Genomic DNA, 23,164 nt, shown 5'->3' on the forward strand with positions numbered 1-23,164 from the left:
TGGGCTGTGTTCTGTGTCTTAAACAATTTACTGTGGTATATGTGTTTTGGTGAAATGTATGGTTTTAACATTTTTGACTAGGATCACACTGAGTGTCTTTGTAGATTAAAGAAATATATTTGCACATTTTTCTATAATGTCATGAGTGTCTTCTCACAGTTTACATCTCTCTGCTTATAGGGTACTCGTTATTTTGATATTGTGTCTCATGTTTTGATTAAATGCTGGTATAGAAATAGTGCTGTAAATTGGAAAAGATGGTGCAGAGAGAGGGTGACATGGTCCAAACAGAGACACAGATAGTGCACGGAGACACATACATGGTGTGCGACTACAGGCAGAGAAGGAAAATATTTAACATGGTAGTGCTGTGTAATACACACCATCAGTTATATCTTAATAGGCCTGTGCAGATGCACATGAGAGGGTGCAGGCAGTGGGAGAGGGTTGGTGCAGACAAAAAATGAGATAATGCAGGCAGAGACTAAACTGGTACAATCAGAGGATAGATGGTGCAGGGCTGCAGGCAGAGGGACAGATGGTGCAGTCAAAGAAAAGATGTTGCAGAGAGAGGGTGAGATGCTTAAAGCACAGACACAGATAGTGCAAGCAGACACAGACATGGTACAATCAGAAGATAGATGGTGCAGGGCTGCAAGCAGAGGGACAGATAATGCAAGCAGACACAGACATGGTACACACAGAGGATAGATGGTGCAGGGCTGCAGGCAGAGCCACAGATATTGCAAGCAGACACAGACATGGTACAATCAGAGGATAGATAGTGCAGGGCTGCAGGCAGAGACACAGATAGTGCAAGCAGACACAGACATGGTACAATCAGAGGACAGATGGTGCAGGGCTGCAGGCAGAGACACAGCTAGTGCAAGCAGACACAGACACGGTACACACAGAGGATAGATGGTGCAGGGCTGCAGGCAGAGACACAGATAGTGCAAGCATACACAGACATGGTACACACAGAGGATAGATGGTGCAGGGCTGCAGCGGGAGACACAGATAGTGAAAGCAGACACAGACATGGTACACACAGAGGATAGATAGTGCAGGGCTGCAGGCAGAGACACAGATAGTGCAAGCAGAGTAGCAGACACAGACATGGTTCAATCAGAGGATAGATGGTGCAGGGCTTCAGGCAGAGGGACAGATAGTACAAGCAGATATAGATATGGTACACACAGAGGATAGATGGTGCAGGGCTGCAGGCAGAGACACAGATAGTGCAAGCAGACACAGACATGGTACGTACAGAGGATAGATGGTGCAGGGTGCCTACAGCCTGTGTCTCAGCACCATCTATCCTCGGTGTGTACCATATCTATATCTGCTTGGACTATCTATCCCTCTGCCTGCAGCCCTGCACCATCTATCCTTTGTGTGTACCATGTCTGTGTCTGCTTGCACTATCTGTGTCTCTACTTGAACCACAATCTTTTTGATTGTGTTTTATTTTTGCCATTGTCATATGATGAGTTGAGTTGAATTGAACTCACTGTTTTTAGTGAAATTCAATATATTCTGAGAACACCAAAATAAAATATATAATATATTGTACAAATTACTTGTATTTTGTATTGTGAAAAACATATTATAATTCAATTGTTTCTTCTCTTCCACAGATATTATATTTAGGTAAGTACAAGAAACTGAAAATACTTTTTCATTACTTTCTTACTTCTATTTCTCTCTATCCTTTCTTCACTGTCTCTCTTACTTCTTTACCTTTCCTCATCTTACTCCTCTTCTCTCATTCTACTTACTCCCCTTCATTCACCTTTACTCTGCTTCACTCACCATCAGTACTCTTCTTTCACCCTCACTCATCTTGTCCAACTCCCTCTTTCCTCTTTTTGTTCCTCACTTCTCTTTCCTATCTTCCTCCATTACTACCCTTGTCTTGCTGTATCGATCAGTCTCTTGTCACTGCCCCCTTACTCTCTTTCCTTCATATGATCACTGAGTGACCTTCACTCTTCACTCACTCCACTTCTTTCACTTCCTCTCTGCCTTTCACTCACTGCCCTTTTCTCCATTTGTGTCTAAGTCTGTTGTTCTGTGTCAGTCAGTATAACTGATTTACTACTTCATAGTCTGTCACTCTCTCTCTGTTTCTCTCTTTTACTGTCTCTCTCTTCCTCCACCAGTCTTCCTTTTGTTTTCTCTCATTTTCCATAAATTCTTCTCTCTCACATACTTCTTTTTCCTTTCTCTTAATATGCTTCTTTTTCCATCACTCCCCTTCCCTCACTCTTATATCCCTTCCTTCACTATCCCTGCCCTTCACTCAATCAGAGTCTTCTTCCTCCACTTCATGTTCTCTTCTCTCTGCTTTACTCTCATTCCATTTCTCCTGCACCTATTCCCTTACTCTCCCTCATACTCTTTCGCTCACTCCATCTGTCAATTCCCTTCCATTAATCTTGTATCCTCAATCCCTTTTGGTAACTCTCATTCCTTTAGTCTCTTACTCCTTTCAGTCAATTACTCAGTTCCTCTCTTCCTCTGTGTTTCTCCCTAACCCTTCCTTTCTTTCCCTTTCTGTTTTTTTTCACTTCTACTTTCTTTTGTATTATGACAAATATATTGTAACTCATTTTTTTCTTGTCTTCCACAGATACTATATTTATACAAAAGAATTCTATTAAGTTCTCATTATTTATAAGGAAAGTATGACAAACAGCAAATACTTTTTCTTCACTCTCTTAATTGTGTTTCTCTCTTTCCTATTCCTTAATCTCTCTCTTACTCTTCTTCCTCTAGTCATCTTACTCTCTTTTTCTCATTTTCATTATTGCCCTTCATTCACTTTCTTCAGTACTCTCTCTTTTCCGTCACTCACCTTGTCCAACTCCCTGTTTACCCTGTCTGTCTCTCACTTCTCTTTCCTATGATCCTACATCACTACCTTTGTGTTACTGTATCATTTAGTCTCTTCTCACTCCCCCTTAACTCTCTTTCCAAAACATTAACCTTCACTGACCTACACTCACTCCATTTCTCTAAGACCATCACTCCATTTTGCTCAATTCTCTTTCTTTATTCCTTCCCTCACTCTCCTTTCCTCCATCTGTCTCTAAATCTCTTCCTCTGTCTTAGTCACTGTAACTGATTTACTCCTTCACACCCCCTCACTCCCCTTTTGTTTGTCTCTTTTACTGTTTTCCTCTCTCTTCACTACTCTTTCTTTTATTTTGTCTCTCTCTTTCTATAAATATGCTTCTTTTCGAATTACTCCCTTTCCCTCAATCTTATATCCCTTCCCTCACTGTCACTGCCCTTCATTTAATCCAAGTCCTTTTCCCCACTACATGTTCTCCTCACTGTGCATTCAACTTTATCTTTACCCTCTCTGTCCCTCACTTCTCATTACTACCTTTGTCTTGCTGTATCACTCAGTCTCTTCTTAGTCTCTCCTTACTCATTTTTCTTCATATCATCCCTCAGTCTCTTTCACTCACTCCACTTTTCACACTCCCCTCACTTTCTTTACCTTACTTTGTCTGTCAGTCCCTTTCCCTTACTCCTCTTTCCTCATTCACTTTTGCTTACTCCCATTCCTTTAGTCCCACACTTACTTTCACTCTCCCTCTCTCCTTCTATCTCACTCAGTCTAACCACCTTACTCCCTCTCAGTAACTTGCTCTCCCTCTCTTTCTCTCTTACTCTCTTGCTCTCTTTCTCTCTCTCACCCTTCCTGTCTTTCTGTTTCTGTTTCCTTCACTCCTATTTTATCCCTCAGTCCTCTTTCCTCTCTCTTAATCTTGTTCCTTCTCTCTCATTCTCTTTCGTCACCCTCATACCCCTTTCCTCAGTGTTACTGCCTTTCACTCACCCTCAGTACTTCTCCCTCAGTCACCTTGCCTCACTCCCCTTTTCTCACTCCCTCACTTCATCTCACTTATTCTCCTTCACTTATTCCTTCCCTCAATTTTTTTTCATCCATTGTTCTCTCCCTGTTTCCCTCAGTGTCACTCAGTCTCACTGGCTCACTGCTTCTCAGTTCTTTTCTCTCCCTCTCCCTGTCTCTCACTCTGTCCTTCTCTCTCCTTTACCCTTAAACTCCTAACCTCTCTCTTTCTATCACTCCTCTTCTATTTCTCACTAACTTTCCCTGTCTCTTAATTGTGTTCCTTCTCCCTCACTCATCTTTCCACTTACTACTTCCCTAACTATCACTGTTGTTTACTCACCATCATTCACTTTCTCCCTCTGCACTTCATCCCCACTGTATTTTTCATCACTTTACTTTCCCGCTCCTTTTTCGTCACTCCCCCTCACTCTGCTTCTGTCACTCCCCTTCCCTCACTTTCCTTCCTTTACTCCTCTTTCATTACACCCTCACTTCATTTAACTTACTCCCCTTAGTTTACTCCCTCACTCTTTTTTTTATCCTTGTTTCTCTCCCTGTCTACCTCTGTCTCATTCACTCCTTCTCAGTTAACAGATAACAAAGAATATCTTGCAGAAGTTACATCGGAGTTGTACATTGGTGAAAAGTGGTGCATTTACTTTCTTGTGCCCCTCTGGAAAGGTGAAAAACGTCCACATAAAGAACTCCTTGGTCTTCTTACCACGTGGCTGCTCTTCAACAAACTCCACAATTGAGTCAGATGATGAAGTTCATTTACTCCCCCACTCTCCTTCACTCCATTTCTCTATGCCTCTGGTTCTCTGTCTCACTCCCACTCCCCCTTAGCACTGCGGCGGAATAGCCGCCGCAGCTGTAGCGGAAATTCCGTTCTCCTACAGAACTGTGCATAGAGATTTGGAACCTCAGTGAATTAGGATGGTCCAAAGCCCACCTCAGTACCCAAAATCCCCTTACCGATCTAGCTACAGTGCCTCATTGGTCATAACAAACTCCCAATGTTTAGACAGACCAGAACATGAACTTAGAATACCTCAGGTATCGTGGAACACATGAACATTCTTTTGCTATACAATCATTTCAAACCAAAACGTGGAGTAAAAGAGGACATGTGCATATTTGAAATATTTATTTACTAATGCAGGGTTCTCAAACGCAGTATCTTATATAATACAAGCAAACATATTATAAGAAACAAAGTTATCAGCATAGTTACTAGTCCATAGAAAGCAAACGGTGACACCATACTAAAATGCTGAAATGCATAGGAATTAATAACACCTATTTCTCACCCTCCCTAACTAGCATAGTATATTATATCTATGAAGGTCTCTTTGGGTTTTAGCAGGGCGGGCCATACCTCAAAATCTCAGTGGCAGAGGATCACATCATCTTCCACCAGCTCTCTGCATGCAAAGCATCATCAAGTGTGTTACGTGTGCTCTAAGCAAAGCAATATAAAACGCGCCTAAAGCCAGATTTTGGCAGCAGCTGCATTCATGTTATGTCTAGGAAGGTGCGAAGATCAGACCTCACAACAACACTGTGTCGAGTTATCCTTGGAGGCTTCAGCACTCACTGTGCAAACATATTTTACCAAGCAAAGCTGATATCAGAGCAATAACATATTATTCTCATGTAAATCACAACGCTCTTCTAGGTTGAAAGCTAAAATAACAATTATGTGTTGTGTGCAAAAGCAGCAAAAGGAAAAATGGCATTTAAACATTTAATAAGCTCATGCTAACTTAACACGGTATATAGGTAAGCAGTAACTATATGACACAGCTAAGGGGTTAAAGTATCCCAAACCATTACTGGAGAGGATTCTGGAGTAGAATTAATAGCAAAGAATTCAGAAGCAAAAGAAGTGAATTACCCTGTGAAATTGGGATCAGATAATAAAGTATTGTTTAAATGCAATCTACCAGCATTGGGAGAGAATGGTAGCAAATCAAAATCGACAAAAACCGGTGCATGATCTGATATGAGGATAGAACCAATCTCTGCATGTAGGACAAGTTGAGATAGAGGCTTACTGAGAAAAAAGATAGTCTATTCTAGATTGAGAGTTATGAGGGGGAGTAAAACGTATATTCCTGTAGATCTGGGTTACAAAGCCTCCAAATGTCAATTAAAGCTTTGCGTCATATGGTAGAGGCGAATTGAGAGTGCATCTTGGTGTTGGAACATTTTACAGAGTAATGTCTATCTAAAATAGGGTCTAGAATCTGATTACAGTCACCCCCAAAAATGACATAATCTTCATTAAACATAAGAAGTTAATCAGAAATATGAGGCCAAAACTTATTATCAATATTAACAGGTGCATAAACGTTAAATAGAACTAGGGGAACGTGATCAATAAGCAATTTAACAATTACCCAACGGCCATGAGGAGGTGATGTTGGAAGACCAAGAAGGGTAGGCAAAAATGACTGAAAAAAAGAGATGGGATTCGATCCCTCAAGCCCTTCCGCAAGTCCATAAAAGTGTAAATTATTACGCCTATTTCGTTTTTCCAAATTTTCAACTTGCTGTTTAAGACTTTCAATCACTCTGTGAACACAAGGGATTTGATCCATGACTGTTTGTGCTGAAGCAAATTGTCTTTCAAGAGTGTCAACCATTTGCTCAGTGTTAGACCTGTTGACTTCAAGATTCTGAAGACAGGAATTTGTTTCAGTCATATAAGGTTTAAGCATGCGAATTTTCTCCAGTAACAACTCCGTAGAGATGGAGGGTGACGGACGTGTTGGTAGGAGAGGGAGGATTCGTTTCGACCCTTTTTCCTGAAGTAGGAGCAGAAGAGGAAGGAGGTTTGTTAGAGGGTTTTGAAGCTGAGTGAGAAGAAAGAGGGGAGGAGCATTTTGTAATAGGCAAGTCATTTGATGCATCATCATTGGGATCTTATAGAACGCTAAAAGGATTGACATCTTCCAAAGGTAAATTAGTTCCTGTTCGTTGCTGAGAAGCATGACGGTTGGTGCGTGACATCACCATAGAGAATTTCGAAAAGCAGGAGGGAGTAATATAAAACACTAAACTGAAGAAGGCAGCTCGACAAGCCTCAGCAATATAATATTAACACGTTTAAAAGTTCCAACCATCAAAAAACATGCAAAGATGAGAGTAAAGCAATATGTCCCTTGTGTATATGCGAACAATTCCAGAAGGATAATATGTCAAATAGACACTAACTAACATTCAAAAGTTGCAAAAAGGCAGCAAAGCCTCCTTCCTCAAAATTATGACAGAAAATAAGCTGCTCACAACACATGAAAAAAACAAGCTATTCCATAATATAGCAGGCACACGAAACAGCAAAAAAATAGAGGACAGCAAAAAATTACAAGTGACCTGCTCTCATATAGTAGCTGTCAGAACCAAGCAATGTTGAGAATGAGGAAGGGCAACGCGAATGTACATTTTATTTATTTATGTATTTATTTAAACTTATAAAGCGCGCAGCTACCCACAATGGCTGAGGAGATTCAAAAAATGCATTTACCTCAGGAGTTTACCACATGTGTTCTGTAACAGCAGCACCACAAAGCCTCTGTCACCAGGTTAGCCGGACAAGTTTTGAGTCTTATGTTGAAATGCGCCCATATTAGAAAAGCTGGTCAAAGAAACCGCCAAATATTCAAAAGGTTTCAAGGACTCCAAAATGGCAGACTCACTTCAGTCGCGATCCACCGAAATGAAGAAAAAAAAATGCACAATGTGCGTGGCTCACCCCGCGCCTCCAGAGGAGGATTTCCCGAAGCCACGTATTCCACCATCTAAATCTAAAAACGAGAGCCGGACACTCCTTCATAGACCCGGAGTGTCTCCCATCACATTAAGGTCTGACGGAGCTCACTGGGACCGTGGCCATCTTCATCGGCGCCGAAGCCACGCCCCCACTGGTGAATGATTTCATCTTCTGCAGTTATTAAAAGATGTGTGGGTTTTTTGTACATCTGTAAGCTATGTTCTGCTCCCAAAATGTTCCCAAATTAGATCTGCCTTCACCATCTCATTTAGGGGCATATGTACAAGCCTCTATTGCCACAGGAACTTCACTTCTTCTGACGTTCCTGTGGCAATAGGGCTCACCATACTTATAAGGCAGCGTTAAGCAATTTAACGTGGTAGGCAGTGGGTGTTGCCATGGGCGTTCCACCGCAACACCCATTGGTTTTGACACTGCCCCCTATTTACAAAGGTATCGTAAATAGGAGGCAGCACCAAAGTTAAGACCAGGGAAAACCTGGGGGCATATTACCAACAACTAGCAATAATTATTGCTCTGTTGGCTTAGCGGGAATATTTCTATCGCCGCCCTTCACCTGTTTTTATCGCTGAGATACCTTGCTATTAGCAAGGTTTATCTCAGGAGCGATAAAAAACAGAAAAAAAGCGTGAATATAGCTGTCAATACAGTGATATTCAGGCATTACCGTGACAATGCTCTTAGCCATGTTATCCACCTCTCATTGGATAACATGGCTAAGAACTGGTCAGGGCATGCGTTAGCTTTTGGAGATATTCACGCTTAGCGCACATATTTCCAAAACTACACCTGTGTTGATCATAGGCGATAGCGATTGCAGTGACTATTTTCAGTCGCTGACATTTTGGCACGCCCACTTGGCATGTCATTAGCGATAATTATCGCTGACATGCAAAGTGGGCCCCAGAATGCCCGCTATCGCCTACAAGCTGTCGCTAACTGGAGTTAGCGACAGCTTGGTAATAGGGCGATAAAATTATCGCCACTTCAAAAAAAGCGATAATGGCCCTTGGTAATATGCTCCCTTGTCTTCACTTTGAGAAACAAGGAGAAATGCTTCATTTCCCCTCAATAATGCTTTTCCCATGTGTGCGGCAGCACACATGGGAAAAAATACATTTGATTGTTTATTTCCAGGAAGGTGCACATAAACAATCATAACAAAAAATTCCATTTTGAAACTTTCATGAGGTCTGCATTAAGCAGCACACATAGAAGTGACAAAATTGCATTTAAAGAGTGTTTATGTGTAGGAAAGGACACCTTCCTGCACATAAACAATATTCCCCTGCACTCAGATACCCTTGCACTATGGTGCAAGGGTGCCTGCGTTGGTGGTAACCCGCTAAGCTTAGCACCAGCGCAGGGGTAAATGCAAGGCTGCACCAAATCCTTGTATATATGGTGCAGCCTTGCATTTTTGAAGTGGCAGAGTGAGGGATTAAGCCATGACGACTAACACCTCACTCCACCACTTCTTTGTACATGTGCACCTATGTTCTTTACTAGTGCAATGCTTTATCTCAATATTGCCTATATTTAATATATATTGAGATAGATTTTAATCATCTTTCATTATCAAGAGATAATGACCTTTCATGCCAAGTGTTAAAATCGTCATTTCTATTTAGGCAACTTTGTTGACATTTTCCAATGCAAATTGAATAGATATTGTTGACAGTATAGGAATGGCATTGACTGCCAATAAATTCATATACAGTTCCAACAGATTGAATTTTCAAATTTCAGTAGATATTCTGGAAGTTTTGATTCCACTATTGCATAGGGTAGGTTATTTTCTGTAACGGACACCTACCTCAGCATGACCCAACAGTTCAACATTGTCTCCTCCATGTGCTTCAACATCCTCTGTATTCTCCGCAAGACCTTCAAATGGATCCCCCAAGAATCCAGAAAGACCGTCACCCACGCACTCATAACCAGCAGACTGGACTAAGGAAGCGCCCTCTATGCCAAAATTAACAAATCACTGCTCCGTAAACGCCAGACCATCCAGAACACTGCCACCAGACTCGTCCTCCGCATCCAACAACACCACATCACACAGCACCTACGAGACCTCCAATGACTCCTCGTTGAGAAGTGAGTGACCTACAAGCTACTGACTCACGCCTACCAATCCCTCCACAACACCGAACCCCAATTCCTCAACAAAATAGTCCTTCTATGCACCCAAGAGAAGCCTCTGCTCCGCGGAATCGCCCTGGTCGAAACCCCTCGGATCCGCAGACCCAGAACAGTTGGAAGAGCCTACTCCTACATCATGGCAAAGACCTGGAATGAACTCATGCTGAGCATCAGACGTTACCCCACTCAGCATGCCTCAAGACCTTGCTCTTTAGGTAAGACGTTGCTGCACAATTTCCCCCCCGGCACCTTGAGACCCTCACAGGTGAGTAGCGCACTTCACAAATTCCTGATTTATGGATTGATTTATCGATCTTTACATGTTGACTTGAATATTCTGTAGAAATATATGGGAATGCCTTCAACAACCTCAACACGTCCAAGCTTTTGGGGATCTCTGTATTGTGCCATGTATAGCATAGTAACACAGAGTAATACATGATTGTGTTCCCTTGATGAGCTAAATTAGAATGAATATTGGGACCGAAGCTGTTAGCTAACGCATCAAATATCAAACCAGCCCTCTCCTAAGGACCCCTGAATCATCACATAATCACAAACACTATTGAAAAGCCCTTCCCTAAATAAAAGACATATCAGGCAATCGGGCAAATGACTGAAATACAAATTTTCATAGCCACTCTTCAGTATAAGAAATTCAATATACGTAGTTAAATTAAAGTACACTTAGCCTTGCCAACAGAGCAAAATCTTTCTGGACCATTTTAGAGTTTCTCCATCTATCACATCCCCAAAATGTAACATCCAAAGCTGTTGCATGTTGGAATGAGTTATAAGACTGAAGAGACTTTGAGAGTACCTTGGGTTGGTTTCAGAGACAAGGATTTATAGTTGGTTCTGCTACATTGGGGCCAGAAGGTTATTGGGGAAAACAGTGTTTACAACGCTGTCTCCACAGAGCAGTACTATTACAACACGGTTGTTACCACACCTACCATTACATCGCAAGCCATTTCAATGACTTGCTGTAGGGGGCGCTCTGCTGTAAATCCAACACCTTTCCTGCTGTTGCGCAAACTGGAATAGGAGTAGTAAATAATACTATTCCTATGTCCAGAGCACCCCCTACAGCAAGTTGTTGTAACAACTTGCGATGAACTGGTTTGCGTTGTTACAACACGGTCGTTGTAACAACCGCGTTGTAATGGCATGCGATGTTTTCGCAAGCGATGTGAAGATACATATTCTTATTGGGTAGATGTCTAGGTCTTTGATGGCAGTTGCTGTCTTATTTTTGGGAAAAACAGGGTGAGGTTTGACTGGGGCATTAGATGATTCTCTAATAAAAGTATATTGTGAGGGATACTTGGTAGAATGAAGCCATTCAGAGAGGGATCTAGGGTTGCAAGTTTTGTGTTAACTTAGTCATAACAGGGAGCAAACGTCAAGGTATTCATGGACCAGGTGATGCCAATGATGGGGACTATAGCTGTTTTTCTTGTTGGGTAATCTATTAAATGACAGATACTAGTAAGTATTCAATTTTTCTTGACATTACTCCTGGTAATTCAAACATTTGCTATTTAGTAGTAAACATACATGTGAGTGGATCTCTCCATAGAAAAGATTGGAGAGGAGGAAATTTACCCTTAGATAGAATTTTATATTGGGATTAAAGTGCTACACAATGTATTTTGTGAAGAGGCCCCTCAGTCTTACTTTGCTGAGACAAAAACATTATTCAAAATATGGATGTATAAATATGAAAACTACAAGCTTACTTTCAATAATGGAATGTATACTGCCATGGTAATTATAAATGTAACATAGAAAAGTAAACAACTGTAATGTACCTTCAAGGCTTTTTAGATTGTAAGAGAATATTAGGCAGCAGCAAAAATAACTCAAAACAAATGACAATTTGGATTGGTTTATTCCCACAGCCATTGGGTCACTGACTTGAAGCACAGGGAATGTATTTGATGCAAGCTAGAATCTTTTACAAGCCAACTTCCACTGGTCATGCATGCCAGACGACCACCATCATCAGTTATAACAGTTAACCCACACAGAGCTACAGGTACATTAGTAAATTAAAATAAGTCATACTCAGCGGGGGACTGAAGAGAAAGAACAGGTCAGCTAAGTAATGAAAGGGAGTAACTAACAGATTTAAGAAATGTATCACGCAGAATTAAGCCCCATCATCCATCCATATATTGCCTCTCCATTACTATACCAAGGCCTACAAAAGAGCCATAGATATATCATACCTTTGGGGTCACCTCTGCTTATTTCTTGTGTAACAAGTAGGTGCTTGGCACCATATGAACTCTGCCCTCACCACAATCAAGAACGCTTGCTGTCCCATGCCTGGCTGTAACTCCAAGATGCTGTACTTGGTGCTTGAATATTGTGTGTCAGCCTCAAAGCTCCTAAATGTGCCATGCCCAGCCAGGTCCCTTAGCAGCTGCAGAAGTTGGACTGCTCATTTTTCCTACCTAATGTGAGGAACTTGTTCCTATTGTCTCTACAGAGCTTTATCCATGATCATTTACTGCTGTTTAGACACCGGGAATAGACAACAGAGCCAAGCTACTTGTCTGACCACTGCTCACTAGGTAGCTGTAGTTTACTGCCTTCTCATAGCTGGAGGAGAAAATCGGTCTTAACAAAATCAGAATTGGGAAATCTGCAACTCAATGGTGTGGATTGTCATATAAATATTTAGGGGGACAACACCAGCTTTGTAAATTGTCCCCCTTTTCAGACCCTACTGCCTAACAGGTAATAACTTCCACTACAGTTTACCTCAGATCACACATACGGTCAACAATGAGGCACTTTGTTGTAGTTTGATTTTGATGAGGTGTGAAGGTCAACCTTTGGAAGCAGCCAGCTGCGAATGTCCATGATCGGTCAGTCAGTTTGTGGCGCCAGTCTATTTCCTCAGTGAGGAGAATAATTAGTTAAAGTTACTCTTTCTAGCTCCCCTTACATTATGACAGCTAAAGTTTTAAACACAAAACAAACATCAGGAACTCATTCAAAATGTCACTTCTTTGACATGCACATAAATATTCAGGGCACTGATGGCTTCTGCTATCAGGAAGAAAGATTTCTTAGCGCTTCTCTTGTCTCCCACATTGTCCATGACAAAAGGAATATAATAGGGAGAAATGTTTTTCCAATCATCAAAGTCAAAGTCAAAGTCAAAAATGTATTTGTGTTGGTACTCAACAGAGGACCACAAAAGAAATTATTTACATTTTACATGTATAAAAATGCAACAGTATTAATACAAGGATAAAAATAGTTTTAAGAATTTGTACAAATTGTAGCAAACAAATTAATTCAAAGGTTGACTACACATAACTATAAGTTCTCTCCCCTTAGTGATTCTACAGGAACGGAATATAGGATTGAGGTATCTTGTACGAGCTAAGGTTACTTTATGATTAGGACACACAAGTCATAAATGCTCTATAGTTTGGTCACCCCCTGCACACAAAGTGCACAAAGGAGATCCTCCTGGAAGCCATCTAGAGGTATATGCCAATAGTGGTAAGATGCCCAACCGGTACATAGTAATCGCTCTCCTTACACCGTGTGTCAAGGTAAACCCAATATAAGGCCGACTTTGCTTGTATTCAAGTACATCCACAAACGGTTTGTAGGTAGTTAATTTGTTGCAGTGTAAACAGTCCAATTCGTAGCTCAGTTTAGGGGTAAAAGTTTTTAAGAACAATTTTAGTTGTGTTGGCGACCAAGTACGCAACATTTCTATATTAATTTGTGCCATCTGAAATGCTACAGCCAAATTTTCCAAAAAGATTTGCTTTTTAGACTCTACCCCAAAAGACTCTTTTTGCAACGCTGACCTTAGAGTGTTCTCCTTCGCGTGTATCAGGTTGTAGGCCCACCTTATTACATTGGCAATAGCTGTGGCATAAGAGCTTATAATTGATAGTTCTAGTCTCAGTGCCTGAACAGGTACAGCATCAGAAACTTTCATGATCCTTCTTAAGATTTTCCCCTCTTTTTGATCCATGAAAACCCATTGCTTTATGGGGATATACTCCGTCGCATAAGATAGTACAGGTGGTATTTTTACTCTGTATGTGCCTAACAGTGCAGAGAAGTGTCTATTCCCTGTTGCACTGTAAAGTCTCAAGAGAGCAGAGGCGTGTATATCAGCTTTCCTTTGTAAGTTTGATACCTGTGTTGAGTTTGTCAAGTTTTTGGAGAGGATCCTTCCAAGATATGGATAATTGTCTACCTCTTCTATTTTTTCTTCACCAATCTTCCAGGTATACTTGGCGCTTTGTTTTCTTCCCGAAAAAGCTATCACTTTAGTTTTCTGTATATTTGGTACTAGATAATTTTCCTTTGAATATTGATACAGAATGTCCAATGATGCCTGCAGTCCAAAAGGGGTTAGATCTAATAATACTATGTCGTCAGCGTAGAGTAATGAAATTATGCTTTGCTGGGCTATCTTCGGCGGTAAATTAGAACCAACTTGCAATTGGTGAGGCAAGTCACTTAAATAGAGGGAAAAGAGGAGCGGGGCTAAAAGGCACCCTTGTTTTAATCCATTCTCTGTTTGGATTTTTTTTGTGAGTCCTTTTTCTCCCCCCATCTGGACTTGACACCAGGTATTGGTATGGAGGCTTATTATTACTTGTAGCAGTTGTTCTTTGATTCCGAGCCTCCTTAGTTTTTTCCATAAGGTTGGTCGATCAACCCGATCGAATGCCGTTGAATAATCGATGAATGCGGCATAAACTACCTGGGCTTTTTGAGTAATATATTTGTCGAAGATAACCTGAATAACTGCTATGTTATCTGTTACCGAGTGCTTAGGCCTAAAGCCTGCTTGACACATGGGTATCAGACCTGACGAAAAGGCCCATTCTTTCAGGCGATCTAGTACCTCTGCTGCAAACACTTTGCCTACTGCATCCATGAGTGCAATCTGTCGGTAATTTCCAGCTTGGGTTCTGCTTCCCTTCTTATGGATAGGGATAATAATGCTCCCCTGCCAAGATTTTGGCACATGTCCACTCTCAAAGATGTGATTGAAGAGAGGGCATAACAACTTGCTCCATTCCTTCGGTGCGACTTGTAACGCCTTAATTGGAATCTGATCTGGTCCAGAGGCTCCTGTAGTTCTTGCTTTGCGTATGTTGAGTTCGACCGAGATGGCTGTAGTTTGTAATAGAGAACTCTTATCTTTTTCATGATTCATGACTTTGCTACTTACTTTTGGTTTTATAAAATTTACTTTGTAAAGATCTGAGAGGTATAGTTCCCAGTCATTCGGAGGGACCGGGATGGATTGTAGTTTTTTCTTTGTACCAGTTATTTCTGCGATTAAGGACCAATATTTACGTTGATTGTATTTACTTGCAGCAATCTGAATATCGACCCAGTTTCGATCTTCTATAGCTCTTTTTTCCTTTTGATTCTCGCGCCTCAGTTGGTTTTTCAATCTGTTTATTTCCTTCTTCACAGTAGGTGAAAAATTCATGTATTGGGCGCGTATAAGTTTATTTAATTTTTTCTTTACTTCTGAATTCTTGGAGGTACATACATTTTTTCCTCCCTTCTTTTTATTGTTACCTTTTGCACCCAATGATATCATACTTAGGATAAGTTTTTTAAAATCCTTAATTATAAATTCAAAGTTTTCTATAGGATTTTTGGAGAATCTCTGCTCTAGAAGCTTAGAGTGATCAATCTTTGTCATGATTTTATCAAGGGTCGAGGAATTCCAGAAGATGCGCCTCTGTTCACTTTTTATCAACACAGTACTTTCAATATAAATGATGTGGCTAGGTTGGGAAGGTTTTGGTATCCAATCTGCTGTTAGTTGCATAATCGCATGATCACTTTCCAATCATGTTAACTGTCTATTCAACATAGCATAAACCTAGCAATATATCACCATGCTAATCCTTCATAACACACTACGCTAACCCGACAGAACTCCATAGCTTTTCTTTACAAATTGGAAAGATTAATACACCCAGTGATAATGAGACTTTAATATAGTATAATATCAATACACCCAGTGACAATACTACTTTCACATAGTATAATATCAATACACCCAGTGACAATACTACTTTCACATAGTATAATATCAATACACCCAGTGACAATACTACTTTCACATACTATAATATCAGCACACACTGATTACGATACTTTCACATAGTATAATATCAATACACCCACTGATAAGGATACTTTCACATAGTATAATATCAATACACCCACTCATAAGGATACTTTCACATAGTATAATATCAATACACCCACTGATAAGGATACTTTCACATAGTATAATATTAATACACCCAATTACAGTGATACTTTCACATAGTATAATATCAGCACACACACACTGATTACGATACTTTCACATAGTATAATATCAATACACCCACTGATAAGGATACTTTCACATAGTATAATATCAATACACCCACTGATAAGGATACTTTCACATAGTATAATATTAATACACCCAATGACAGTGATACTTTCACATAGTATAATATCAGCACACACACTGATTACGATACTTTCACATAGTATAATATCAATACACCCACTGATAAGGATACTTTCACATAGTATAATATTAATACACCCAATGACAGAGATACTTTCACATAGTATAATATTAATACACCCAATGACAGTGATACTTTCACATAGTATAATATCAGCACACACACTGATTACGATACTTTCACATAGTATAATATCAATACACCCACTGATAAGGATACTTTCACATAGTATAATAGTAATACACCCAATGACAGAGATACTTTCACATAGTATAATATTAATACACTCAATGGCAGTGATACTTTCACATAGTATAATATTAATACACCCAATGACAGTGATACTTTCACATAGTATAATATAAATACACCCACTGACAAAGATACCATCACATAGTATAATATCAATGCACCCAATGACAGTGATACTTTCACATAGTATAATATTGATACACCCAATGACAGTAATACTTTCACACATAATTTAATATTAATACACCCAATGACAGTGATACTTTCACATAGTATTATATTAATACACCCAATGACAGTGATACTTTCACACATAATTTAATATTAATACACTCAATGACAAAGATACTATCACATAGTATAATACCAATGCACCCAATGACAGTGATACTTTCACATAGTATAATATTAATACACCCAATGACAGTAATACTTTCACACATAATTTAATATTAATACATCCAATGACAGTGATACTTTCACAAAGTATAATATCAATACACCCAATGACAGTGATACTTTCACATAGTATAATATTAATACACCCAATGACAGTGATAGTGATAGTGATAGTGACGAGGGGCTTTGCCACACAAAGAGGGAGTCAGCAAACATACTTAGTCTCTCACTGACTCTCTCTGAGGTAGAGGCTGCACTTAGTAAGGGCATTTCACTGAAAGCTCCAGGGCCGGATTTGGTGCCTTTGGACTTTTTAAAATATAATATAGCTGTGTGGGCACCACTCTTATTACTCTTGTTCAAAGCAGTTGTTGTAGGTCATATTCCGACATCATGACAAGAGGCAGTAGTGGTCCTGATTTTAAAAAAAGGGCAACAAACGTGACCCCTGCTGCTACAGACCAATATCGCTAATAGATGCGTCCTGTAAATTAATGGGTAGGGTGATCCTGGCTCGTTTAGAAACCTGGGCAGAATCGAATGGTATTATTGTTGAATCCCAATACGGGTTTAGGCGGGGAAAAGGCACAACTGAGCAGTGCCTAAACTTGACGCTGATCATGGGTAAGTACATGAGAGCCAATCGTGGCTGTGTCCACTTGGCTTTCATGGACTTATCCAGTGCCTTCGACACTGTATGTAGAATTAAACTTTGGCAAATAATGGAGTCTATGGGGTTTGAGGAGGCGTTGATTACATTACTTCGCAGACTACATGCTGCCACAACAGTAAGGATTAGATTTGGCCCTGCAGGGGAGAAGACAAAGTCCATACCATCGACTGAGGGGGTTCGCCAGGGGTGTATACTGGCCCCCTTCCTGTTTTTGGTGTACACAAATGGAAGCCTTCCTGTTAGAAAGTTGTGCTGATTTTCCCCAGGTAAATGGAAAACGTATACCGATGTTATCTTATGCGGGTGACACGGTTTTAATGACCCTAACTGCTAATAGCATGCAAATTTGCTTAAATGCTTTTGAAACCTTTATGCAGGGGTTAGATCTAAGGATCAATTTCTCAAAGTCCTTCGCTATGGTCTTTGGCCCGAAAGGGGTAAAATCTCGTAGACTCGTGGTGAAGGACTCAACCATTGAGAAAGTTGACAGCTTTAATTATCTGGGTAACTTATTTAATAAAACCTTGAGCTGGGATCCTCTAATATTAGCCCGTGTGCAAAAGACCACCCAAACTGTTGAGGCCATTTTCAGTTTTTCTAGCAAATTGGGTCAGAAGCCGGTTGCAGAACCGAAATCCCTATACAAAGCTAAATGTATCCCAGTTGCAACATATGGTGCGGGAGTGTGGGGTATTCAATCCTTTAACAATATCCAAATCATGGAAAATAAGTTTATAAAACGCCTTTTATGTGTCCCAACAGGTTCTTCTAACATCTTTTGCCATGCTGAGTAAGCATGGGCGAATTTTGCGGATCTCGCGTTCGCGAATTTTGCGGATTTGCGGATTCCCAATCCGCAAAATCCGCGAATTCCCGCGAATTTGCGGATTTTTTTTTTTTTGTGTTCGCCCGTGTTTCTGCCAGTTCGCGAGAGTTTTTACAATTTCGCAATTTGCGAACTTACCTGTCGGGTCGCAAGTTTTGCGAACTTGTTGTTTCTACGTGTCCAGCCTGTTTGGGACACTCTTCTTCATCACTGCCACTCTCTGTCACCACTGCCACTCTCTGACTACTCATGCCACCCTCTGGCCCACCCATGCCACCCTCTGTTTCATCACCACACCCTCTGGTTGTCCAGTGTACATTATTTTCGGCAAAGCAAAGCACACCTTCCCTGCCTCAAGTGACCTGAATTAATTTGGGGCTGATTAATGTGTCACAGAATATTTTTTTAGCTGGCACCTGCTTCCTTAGTGCGCCCTGATTAGTGATCTTTTGCACTTGCTAAGTGCTTTCATTGTTGCAAAATTAGTTACAACACCTGCCCTGCCCCAACTGACAATAATGAATTAGGGGCTGATTAATGGATTTTAACTTCCAGCCTGGCTCCTGCTTGTCTCCCTTAGCTGTAATTCAGGACCTTTGTGGCATATGTGTAACTATTCTGAGGTTCAGAGCAGGGTCACATAATAGTTTCAACTGGCAACTGAACTCTGGAGGGGCCCCTCAGGAAGCACTACAGGAAATGGCTACTAATGATGAGCCTGAACTTTTGAACCTGGTAAGTAGTTACTTTCAGTTTTGCTAAGATCGTATTTCTGCAATTTTGCACTTATTCGCGGGGCGCGAACTCACGCGAACAGTGCGAGCAGTGCGAGCAAAATCCGCTGCTCGCGGATTTGCGGATTTTGCGGGATATTCGCGAATCTCGCGGATTGCGAATTTCCCGAAAATCCGCAAAATCCGCGAGCGGAACGGATTTTCCGCCCATACTTAATGCTGAGGTGGGTCTTGAATTTGTGAGTGACACCATCCATGTCTCCCCTTTGTTGCTTTGGAGCAAGGTTTGGTGTTCTGATGATCTGAAACTCACTAAGGAAATATTACAAGACTGCCTCAAGCTTGAGCACTTTGATAGGATCCCTTGGTTATTATATGTCAGGGAAACCTTCTCAAAGATAGGTCTGGGCTATATTTTCTCGAATGTTGAAACCATTGGACCTGAAACTAAGCCATTAATTAAAGAGGCTTATCGCACCAATTTAGGTGTGTTGAGAAATAATGAGAGGGTGATCTACCATGGGGGAAAGTTGCAGCACCAACCTTACCTTTCATATATATAGGCAGACACAATGGTGTTTTTATTTAAATAGACTTTGTTTTAACACACTGCATTTTTTATTTGCTTTTCCAACGCAAGTGGGCTGGGTGTGAGAGTTTACCCCTGTGTGCTTGTAACAACAAAGTCACTCAAAACACTGTTCATCTTGTACTTTTTTGTTCCCTGTAAAAAGATCCAAGAAGTAGATTTATTAAACCAATTCTGTTAACTTTTGGATCTCGTTATTATTAAGAGGGATATGAACACTTACTCTCATTATCAACCCCAGCAATATGCAACACTGTGCTTAGTTTTATTAGAGTAGCACTTGGTATCAGAAACAGATACTGATTACTGTTATGGATTGTTGTTTCCTACATATGTAAATAGCTTAGAATTAGGTACCCACATAAATTGTATTTTTATTGTTAAATCGTTTCCTCTTTTAAATATATGTGATTCTTTTTAAGTCTATCCGCAAATCATGTAACATCAATATAATCAATATAATAATAATGTGTAGTTATAAATTGCATGATTCTTTTAAATTGTTTAATACTGTTATGTCATACTTTTATGATTCTGCTTTATGAATCGAAATAACGTTTTCTAGAGAAAGAAAGACCCAGTGACAATGTTTTCACATAATATAATATCAATACACCCAGTGACAATGACACTTTCACAGACTATAGTATCAATACACCCAGTGACAATGATACTTTCACATACTATAATATCAATTGACCCAGTGACAATGATACTTTCACATAGTATAATATCAATACACCCAGTGACAATGATACTTTCACATTGTTTGATATCAATTTGCGTGGCACCTGCAGCTTCACATTTGTGTATGTTTAGGACACATTCCATTACCATCATTTTTTTTAAATGCACTTTTTATGTGGATTCATGGTACTGATAAGGACTCATTTATCATAACACATTCTGCGGAGATCACATATTTATGAATATTTCAGAGTGTTCCACTCTTACAGCACATTTAAATTTGGTGTCAACTGGTAGTATCAACGTCATTGTTCTAACTGCTGAAATATGAACTTCATGGTACCATGGGCCAACCTTGTTGTTTATCTTTCAGCGCATCCTGCCGCCATCTTCGGCATCTTCTGGGTCTAATCTATGCCACAGAACAGATCAACAGAAACCATAATATCTTAGGAAACGTCACTCTGGGTTATCAGATCTATGATTCTTGCAGTAGTGTGATGAAATCTCTTCAAGCCACGTTTAACATATTGTCAAAGAGGGAGTATCCAGTCCCAAACTACAGCTGCCAGAGTAATGGCACACTGGTCGGCTTTATTGGAGACATGTCATCCACAACATCATTCTCAATAGCCCAGCTCCTAGGAATCTACAGGTATCCTCAGGTAGGAAACGTGCTTGGTGAGTGAACATCCTAAACATGTGTGTGTTTCAGCAACTTTGTTTAGGCCATTCATGAACATGGAGGTTTGGTTCAATGTAAACATGTGAAAATTAGGAAAATAAATAAAGGGAAGGGACAACATGTTGATGTAATACGCTGGCTGAAATTAGACTGATGTTGCTTGTGTTGTTGTCTGTCAGTTTTCGGGTCGACTGTTCCTAGTAGAGTAGTAATGAGATTGATTTGAATGTGATGGATCTCTGTCTAGAGTAGCATAGTCAATGATAAACAGTGATCTCACCCTGCTCAGTCACACTTGTCGTCCTTTCTTATGTTCACGTTGTATTCTCCCCCACCTTTCACCACTGACTCTATTATTGTGACTTGGTGTCTCTCTCCCCTGACTTTCTTTCCAGAACCTCACCCCACAGAATACTGCCTGACACTGGTGCCCTGGTTTCACTCATTTTTAAAGAACTTGGCAAACTCATCTGGGAATTTTAGTTTGAACACTTTTAAGATGATTGTTACGCTGCATATCTTGTCCATGTTGGAAGTATACAAGTTATCACTCCAAAGTATGTACCTGTTGTTACTTTTCCAGCACTTGTTAGACAAATCTAAAACCATATGCAGAGACAACTAGCAATGTCAGACATTTGCAAAAGAACACTCATTTATGAAGGTGTCTTTTCCTGGGGAGAATGGGTTGGATTCTGGTATGGATGAGAATGAATCCCTATTGTGCTGATGTTTTGAAAACAGCAGTACTGAGTTCAAGGGAGGGCTTAGCTTGAAGCTGATGTAAGTGGAGGTGAACCGTGGAGCTCCATCCGCTGCTGTCCCCAAATCATTGATCCTGAACCCTGGTCGCAGCCCCTTAACAGATCTGTGTACCGGAGACACTGGAGTGCTTGCAGAGTTGTGAGGTGAAACACGTACTACCCCTGGAAGGGTCACAATTCGCAGAGGTGAGAGCGAGTTGAAGGAACGGAATCAGCCTCAAAATGGCCCCCGAGCCTAGGAGCGCCCTCTGCTTTTGACATGGCCTGCCAAGTGGGGATTGATCCTGGTGTGACAGAGCCCCATGGAGGGTGCCTACATAGCTCCGCTGAGCAGAGGGGGCCCGGGTGTGCAGATTAAGGCAGAGTGGACCAGAGTCCTGCAAGAAGACAGTCCAGGTCCCAAAGCTGGCCTCTCAAGATGCTGGGGAACAGCCAGCAAGATGGCGCCCTCGGCATAGGCTGCCCAGAGATCCTCACACAGTCAGTCGGGTGAATGCCAATCACCTGGTGCTGAGGAGGAGGCTACTCAGCGGAGGAGTCCTAACTGGTGAAGACATAGGAGAAATCTGTGGTAGCGGGATATCCCGAGTCAGCTCACCCCCAGCGCCTAGTAATTGGAGCCGTGTAGTGGGACGGAGGCGGTGGGGGGAGGGCACCCACGCCAAAAAACTGTGCAGCCAGCTCCAGAAATATGAAGGCACTGCAGCGTGGAACAGAAGTGGCATTCACAAGCCCAGGTGAGCCCAGCACTTACCTGGGCTGAAAAGACTCACCGTCGGAAGACCACCCTGGGGGTCAGGGAGTATGCTGTCCCGGGGGGAAGACTGTAAAGGCCCTGCACCTGAGGCAGACCTGTGCAGCAATTGTTCACTCTGGAAATCATACCTGGGCAGGAGTGGCCAGCAACAACAAGCCTGTTTACTCATTGCCACCGGCCTTGGAAAGGCCTGCGGCAACCGGAGCGGGCCCATAGTGTTGACCCCAGGAATTGAGTGCCTAGAATAGAAAATGAAAGATCTGGTGCACAATGGATAATGGTGGTAATTGGACGCAGGGAGTGACCGCAGCATTGGAAGACCAGGGTGTACTAGGCAGGCAGTTACCATAACGAGTTCTGAGGGCACAAACAGAGCAGGGGAACATGTGAGATGAGGAGGGTCCATCCGGTGTCACAGAACCTCAGACTACCATAGAC

The 23,164-nt window shown here is 41.2% G+C and overlaps 1 protein-coding gene across 1 annotated transcript in view; it reads left to right on the forward strand.

Annotated features, from left to right (window-relative positions):
• LOC147725832 (vomeronasal type-2 receptor 26-like) overlaps window positions 1-23,164 on the forward strand; it is a 511,160-nt gene that overhangs the window by 307,261 nt on the left and 180,735 nt on the right. The window contains exon 2 of the mRNA XM_086963365.1: window positions 20,894-21,185. Coding sequence (XP_086819491.1) covers window positions 20,894-21,185 — 292 coding nt within the window. The remainder of the gene's footprint in view (window positions 1-20,893; window positions 21,186-23,164) is intronic.

The sequence above is a fragment of the Lissotriton vulgaris genome, chromosome 3_1 (genome assembly GCF_964263255.1).
Source record: "Lissotriton vulgaris chromosome 3_1, aLisVul1.2, whole genome shotgun sequence".
NCBI classification, from domain to species: Eukaryota; Metazoa; Chordata; class Amphibia; order Caudata; family Salamandridae; genus Lissotriton; species Lissotriton vulgaris.